At 32.2% G+C, this 7,986-nt stretch overlaps 1 protein-coding gene across 1 annotated transcript; it reads right to left on the bottom strand.

Annotated features, from left to right (window-relative positions):
- Positions 1–3,386: 3,386 nt before the first annotated feature.
- On the bottom strand, positions 3,387–6,071 carry LOC132736285 (uncharacterized). Its single transcript, XM_060723385.1, has 3 exons — positions 5,861–6,071; positions 3,966–4,019; positions 3,387–3,542 (listed from the first exon to the last, which is right to left on the bottom strand). Exons 1-3 carry the CDS (start codon positions 6,035–6,037, stop codon positions 3,465–3,467), a joined length of 309 nt encoding a protein of 102 aa, XP_060579368.1. The 5' UTR covers positions 6,038–6,071; the 3' UTR covers positions 3,387–3,464.
- Positions 6,072–7,986: the final 1,915 nt, after the last annotated feature.

The following is a 7,986-nucleotide window of genomic DNA, read 5'->3' on the forward strand; positions in this document are numbered from 1 at the left end:
TTGGACCTTGGTGGAGTTCCTTTAACAAATGGATACCTTCAATGTCCTGAATAACAAACAAAATATAAAAGGGTAATATCTTATTATTATTTATTTCAAATTTTTGTCTCTAGTGTGGCAGTGCTTCTCCTCTAATAACTCTTTAAGTAAATTGATGTCGATTTCTGAACGTCTGGTATATCTTGTTTCATTTAAATCCAGAGCTTTGATAGGAGGATCACACATTTTGTGGAACACAATCTGGTCTTTTGATGGTCTTCTTTGTTTCCATAACACCTGAGCTTCACATTTCCTTAACTGAACAAAAATACGATTTTATATAATTTATAAAAGTTATACAATAATCAAAGACTGTATACAAAAATTTCATTGTGAAACTTTTTAATTTCTCGGTTAGATTGTTTGAGCTTAGATTAAAAATAATTTCTTACAATGCCGTCATTGAAACCAGCTTTGAACTTCACCCTGTATAGATCCCAAGGATGGGGCAAAATCTGAAAAGAAGAGTTTTATTTTTGCAGACAATGGCCAAAATGTACCCAAAATGCTAAATCAAATAAAACAAGAAGAGCGGTATAACTGCAGCTATAGAAAGTATTGTGGAAGATGACGGTGAAACTATCTTTATTCAATAAACTCTTAAATAAAACATAGCATTTTTCACACTGTTTGTGATTTCCTTTGCAAAATCCAAGAATAAAGGACTCTTTTGTTCAAGATCCCAGAATAAGTTACAATACACACATTTCAAAAGATTTTTTTTATATTTTAAAATTTATAGAATTGAATTTTTTTAAGAATTTAATATGTCAATTTAACAAAAAGGAAAGTGACGTAAAGGGCTATTTTCTCAAGCCTGCAGTCTTAAATATCTAATACACACTAAAATTACCTTCTTAAATACGCCAGCTTTTATTGGAAACAAGAAGTACCCATTGTTGTCTATATCCTTGGCAGCAATAATCATGGATTCCTTGACCTTGGCATCAACGTGCACTACTTGATCCCAGCAAACATTCCAGAAATAATCACACATGTACGTGGAGACCAATGCCCGAAGAACAAGTGTCCTTAGTACATCTGGTGCCATTTCAGATATCTTAATCAACTGAACTCAACTGAATTTAGCCAGACTTTATTTTCACTTGCATAAAACATATTCATTTGTACTTACAAATCGTTTTGAATGATATAAAACATATCCAATGGTATTTTTTACATGTTGTTTGAATAATGCATATACATGAATTTTCTTCAAGGGCAAAGCCATAACAAGTCAGGGGTGTAGGCATTACAAATCAGTCTTATAGTTTTATTTGCTCATTAAATATAAATGCAAATCAATTTGCGTCTCTTGATGAAAGAAAAACCTAAATGTTAAAAATAAACAAGTGCAGTCAGTAGTGTTGACATCGGGGTCTCAATTCGTCATTTTTGTTGTCATAGCTTTGTTGTTGCAAATGAAAACGCATAAAGATATTTATAGACTAATAATTCATATTCAAGGACACTTAAAACATTAAGCTAAGCTACATCGTACTTGAACAACAAAGCAGTTTTTTCAACGATTGTATAGAAATATATTTGATAAAATACAGGATACATTATTAGATTCAATAATTTCGTTTCTTTTGACAAAGTACAATAAACATGTCCTAGTTTTTATCGAAAAATCCCTTTTTTTCCCGAAACCGTGTTTAAATTTTCATCCCAAATCTTGAAACAAACTTTTCTTAAATTTTTTCAAAAATTTTTAAATTTAAATTTGATATTTTAATAGACTTTCGTGGTTTCCCTTTTAATTTCACTGATTGCATGTTCCTCCCCGCCTTTCACCGCCCTTGTATCCTCTACCGGTTTTGGTTTGGTTCCTTCTTGTTGCCCTGCTGCTGTGGCATGGTTGTGTCGGGGACTGCGTTCTGTGAACGTCGTCTTGCCTTGTTGATCTATGTTCTCATTTTCTTTACAACCATATCAATACAGAAAGGCTTGTAGAGGAATTATATCACGGATTTTTTTTAATATTTACAATACTAAATGCGAAAAGGAATATTAAAAGAGTTAACTTTTGAAGAAATACTTTTAAAAAATGCAAAAAACTGACCATTTAATATGCCCTTTCCCTTTGGGCCTATGTTACAAAAATAAAACCCTTGGAAAATGTTTGAAGTGGCAAAAATTTGGATACATTAAAAAATTTCAAAAAAACCTTGCCCAAAATTTAAATTTTTTTCTGAACTTATTTGACAAGATCAGATGAATTACGAACGTGCATGCAAGTCAAAACTTTTTTACAGACAGGGACGACACGAGTGAATACAATGAAAGCGTTTATTCGTTTTAATTTATACATATACAAGTTTAAACTAAAGTTTATTAAAGTAACTGTTTTGAGTAATTAAGCAAATAAATTTAAATTTTAATTAATGATGTTTGGGGAAATTTTAAAACCCAAAGCTTCTTGGCCCCAATTTGGGGGTGCCCCGCGATTTAGGAGTAGTCCTAATGGGTCCAAAAGACCCTGAGTCATTAAAAATGATATCATTTTAGGAAACCCGAACCCCAAAAAGTGATTAAACGAAGGCCGGGTACGCATACTTCAAATAATTTTCCTTCAAACTTAAAAAATTATAAAGATTTTTCCTCATTTTAAAAAATTTGGGTAGAAAACCGTAAAGGAAAAAAGCAAAAAATGGGAAGATTAAAAAGCGTTAAAAAAGAAAATAGTCATAATATCTAAAAAAGTTCCCCCAAAATTTTTTCATTTACTTGATTTTAAGTCATCCCAAAAATAAATGGCCCGAAAGTAAAATTTTTTTTTCATTTCTTTAAAGGAAGATTTTTCAATTACAGTTCCCAAACAACCTTTTTTTTTTTCTTCCTTTTTAATTCGGTTTTAAATAAATGTTATTTTATTTTCTCAACTTGCTTTCAATGCCTTTCCATATTACTTTATTCATATTTTTGTTGAATCTTCTTCTTTCTAAAATTGCTTTCAGCGCTTTTCAGTTTTACTAAAATCATATTTTTGTGTTGTTACCTTAATTATCGCCCCAACTGCATTTATTGCAATATGACAATTTAACTCTGCCCCCAATTGCATTAATTTCAATATGACAATTTAATACTGCCCCCAATTGCATTAATTTTAATATGACAATTTAATACTGCCCCAATAGCATTAATTTCAATATGACAATTTAATACTGTCCCCAATTGCATTAATTTGAATATGACAATTTAATACTGCCCCCAATAGCATTTAACTCAAGAAACAGTTATTTCATCAAGTTTTTCATGAATGTGTCGGAGATAGAAATTCATTGATTTCGGAAATGAGAGGATAATTCACAAAATAAGGTTAAGGGGAAAAATAAGAATATAAATTGAATGTTTTCCTTAATTATATTCTGGTTAAAGTACATTAGACCAGGTTATAACAAGAAAGTTTGAAAGCTTCATCATCAGAATCTGCATCTCCACCACACGACATATCCGCGTCCGATTGAAGGCTCGTGCACTTTCGCAGTGCATGTCCATGTCTGAAAACATTTAACGTTAAAATTAAATTATTACTCTTATTGATCAATTAAAAGAAAACTCACATTTTTCTTAAGCATTTTTTTTCAGGTCTGGGCTTTAAATTTAACGATTTTAACCATGCTACAATATGATGGGCGAGTTACAGCCGATTATCCCATAATTGCCGTGTTTGCAAATCTCGTACAGGTGGTCGGATTCTTTCAAGTCTGGAATCTATTTAGCTAGCTTATGAAATGCCAATCGTCCTACTCAGGTATCGGTTGCGACTATGGGGCATATTTGATTTTTTTTTTGCAACAACTTACTAAATTTTATTTTTTCATAACAAATGATACTAAGATTTGTGTAAAGAATTGCGTGTAAGATTGTAATTGATGTAGATATAAGTAATGACTTAGATAAAGAAAGTAAAAATTTCTTACCCAGCCAGAAGGGTGACTTCCCTCGAAATTCACAATGTACCACGGTTCATCGATCTTTAACAGAAAGATTGCGACAAAGTCAATTGACATTACAAACGTATTTCATCATGACCATACATTTCAACAACATTTTCAGGACTTCAGTATAGAATAGCAACGATTAAGTTTCGGCTTATTACTATGTTCACTCGTTGATAACTGTTCATCTATTTTTATTAAATAATTTAGTAGTATTTTATATCAATATATCCATAAATAATCTTCTTCTTTGTAAACATTGTTCTTATAAAATAATCTGTAACCTCGTATTAAAGTTACAATACTTAAAGTGACATTATGCCTATCTAAAGGTATATAGTTAATGAAAAGGTGAGAGTCAAAATAAATTTTCATTTTGCCATAATTCCTTCTGATTTAATAATTTTCATCGCATTAACAATAAATAACCAACGGATTCAAACGAAATTTCAGTAAATATCATTTAGAATTTACCTGTAACGTTCAATTTATGAAAAGAGTGGGGCAGTCTTTTAATATTTTTGGCGTATTGTAAATTTTATCCTAAACATTTTCCAATATAATGTGTTGCTCAAACATCAATTAAACAGTCAATCTCTTGAAATATAAAGTCAATTTAGCTTAACTTGACAATGAAAATATAAGCATAATGTCATTTTAAATTTAATGTGACAAATTTATTTTACAATCTAATATCATAGATATCATCTAGCAATATTGACCCGAGACTTTTGAAATCATTGACAAACAATACATGGAAATATCGTGGAATTATTAAGATTCTTTACCTAATGCTCCACTACACATGTAAAGAAAAGCATCATAACATGCTTCACGTTGAAAATGTAAATTGGAAAAGAAACAAAAATAACACAAACGCAAGTTAATGTGGAAATACTTGTTCTCAACAGAAGAAACACGACAACTGAAGAGAATCGTTAAAACACAAATATGTTTCTTCATTTTACATACCATCATACAATCATGCTTTCTTTTGATTGATTGATTGATTGATTGATTTTCTTTAGACCGGGCGGTCAAGGATAACATACAAACGTGCAAGCACTTATTTCCAGTAGGGTACTTACCTCAGCAGACACTAGAGACAGCTATGAGATACAAGGAAATCCGGGAACCAGTCCCTAGCTCTTATTGAATAGATTCCCTGGTTCTTTTACATGCCCAGTGTATAGCACCGATACATGCGAGGATTAACTAGGTTTCGTACCAGTAAACCTCTAGTTAGGTGGGAAACACTAAAAGTGTTTCTGAAAAATCCCAAGGGTGTTACCCAGGATCGAACCCGGAACCTCTTATTAAAACAAACACGCGTAAATGAATGGTAATGATTGTCGGTATCTGGCGAACACTTCCCGAAGATGAATTTATCTCAGACCAATGTTGCCAGGCTTAATATGTACACAAGACTTTGATTAAAGGGACTCCACTAAAGTTTTTTAACATGACTGGACTGGAAACTTTTTTCGTTTTTTTTTTTGTTTCTGTTTTTTTGTTTTGTTTTTCTACCAGTTGATGTAGGTGTTTAACAATAATTTGTGTGCAACCATTTCAGATCAGTCGCTCCTGCCGTTTTTTAAAGAATGATTATAATTGTGAAAAATGATCCAAAATTGAAAAGCGTCGCAATGCTTTCCGCTCAAATCGGGATAAGAATAGCACAAAAACACGATTTTTTATTTAATTAAGAGAACATTTCTAAATTGTCGTTGGCAATCTTTCTCTTTTAAGTAGCCCAGTTGATCTGTGTAAGGAATTAAAATTTTATGTATTTTAGGCTTTTTTTTCAGTTGAGTCTCCCCTTCATTTATGTTATGGTATACCATCAGTTGTTGCAGAGTAAATTAAACAAAACTCACCTTTTTAAAAGCTGAAATTTCTCTAGTCAGTTCAACTCCAATATGCTCCGCTGCTACGAGCATAATACGGCGTGACGTAAACGTGTTTATATCTATCGGCTCGTAACCTGACTGGGCAAAACATCCCGTGAAAACCGTGCACAAAATTAAAACGCTTGCAAGAAGAAAGCGATGCATTTTGTTCGCAACTGCAAAATAAAATATTAACTCACCCTGTACCGACTTTAAATATTAAATAACTTAAGAGCATTACGTCATTTATGATTCTTAAAGGTGGTCAATCAGATGAAATATAGTCTTTTAGATAAAGGGTGAACTAATAAAGATTTTGGAACAATTTGTCAACAAAAACTACATACTTTCGACGATTTTATTTGCTATTCTGTGACCGAAAACGTCGTCTTTTTCTGTTTATTATCTGAAAAACTCGTCATTTGCTAATAATTTTTACAAAGCACCAGGGTACAAACGTACATCGACGAAGCAAGAAGGGTTGTAAAATTAGCCACCATAAATATCCTAGTTTAAGACTGGTAACTATTTCTCCTGACTGACATCCATATTTTTCTTTTTCTTTTAATTTTTTTGCGTCATTTCTAGCACGAACAGGCACCTGAGTATAACCACCAACGTTCCGTAAGCCAGGTCCTTACATGAAAAATACAAAGACCTTGGCGAGATTCGAACCCACAGAGGTGAGGGGCAAATGGTTTGGAGTTAACAACATTAATCACTGGGCCACGGACGCCCTTATTCATAGTGCTACTATATGCTACTTTATCATGTTTTCTTCCCCAAAGATTTGCAATTGTAAAAAAGTGTTTCTCTGTCTTGATACCTTTAATTTTTGATGATAAAAGTTTGGGGGCTCTGTTGATTTTTTTTCTGTTTTCATCTTTCAGAAAAAAAAACTTTAAATAAAACGAATTTACGTGATCGGATATGAAAAGGATAAAAACATATGTCATACAAGGAAACGCATTTCGAAAAACAACGTTTATATAGCATACAATAAAATGATGTAATACAATTTTGAGCCGTCATGCCGTGTATATTGGGAGACCTTGACCATGTTAAGGTCATATTTAATATCAAAGAACTTAATAACTTGTAAATTACATCTTTGTTTCGTAAAATATAACACGTTTTATAATGATAACAAGTCAGACTGGCTGACTGCTTACAAACGAGTTATTATTGTCTAATTGTCTAATTGGTCATTAATACAATATTGTAATAACATAATAAGTGTCTACAAACATATAACAGAGCTTCGTTTTACAAATCATGTACAAATAGTTATGATATTTGTTGATTGATATGCTATATAGGGTTGTTTTCGTATCAAAAATAATAAAAACACACATTTTCACTTACTTGTGCAGCGGAAAATGCTATGAAATGGCTCTATGAATTACAAAAATTTGATTTAATGAAAAACAACATATTTCAATATACATGTATGTTTTAAGTTTTAACCCATAATTGACTGCATTTTGGATTTGCATTGTTTTTTTGTTAGACCGTTCGATTCAAAGTTTTAAGCATTTCAATATCTTAATACTAGTGCTAAGATTGGGATATTTACACTAGCTATTGACCAAACTCCATAGATACGCAGGCTGGCCTGACGAGGGTTTGCTACCAGCATGGATTCAGCCCAGCCTAAGCATCCACACAGTCTGATCCGGATCCATGATGTTCGCTAACAAACCTTATTACATGTAGAGAAACTGACAGCGAATAACATGGATCCTGGTGCGCAGGCTGGTCTTGATCCATGCTGGTCGCAAACGCACTAAGTTGGTTTTGTCATGGTGAAGCTCGTTAATGCCAACAGATAAGTGATCAGAAAGCAGAACTAAATCGTGAGGAGTAATACAATGGGTTTATTTTACATCTTTTGAGTACAATACTGAATTCGATTGGATGAGTACACGGTTGTCAAAATATAAGAAATTAAATTTGCAGAGTCTTATAAAGATATTGCAGCTGTGTACGAGTCCAACAGAATCAGTTTTGCATTAAACAATGTAAAATAACCAGATTTTTATATATTTTTACAGAATTTAAGAGTTACTACAAGTTCAATATAGAATTGTGGACTTGAAAATGAATAAAATGCT

Source organism: Ruditapes philippinarum, unplaced genomic scaffold, assembly GCF_026571515.1.
Source record: "Ruditapes philippinarum isolate M1 unplaced genomic scaffold, ASM2657151v2 ctg2583_1_1_1_1, whole genome shotgun sequence".
NCBI classification, from domain to species: domain Eukaryota; kingdom Metazoa; phylum Mollusca; class Bivalvia; order Venerida; family Veneridae; genus Ruditapes; species Ruditapes philippinarum.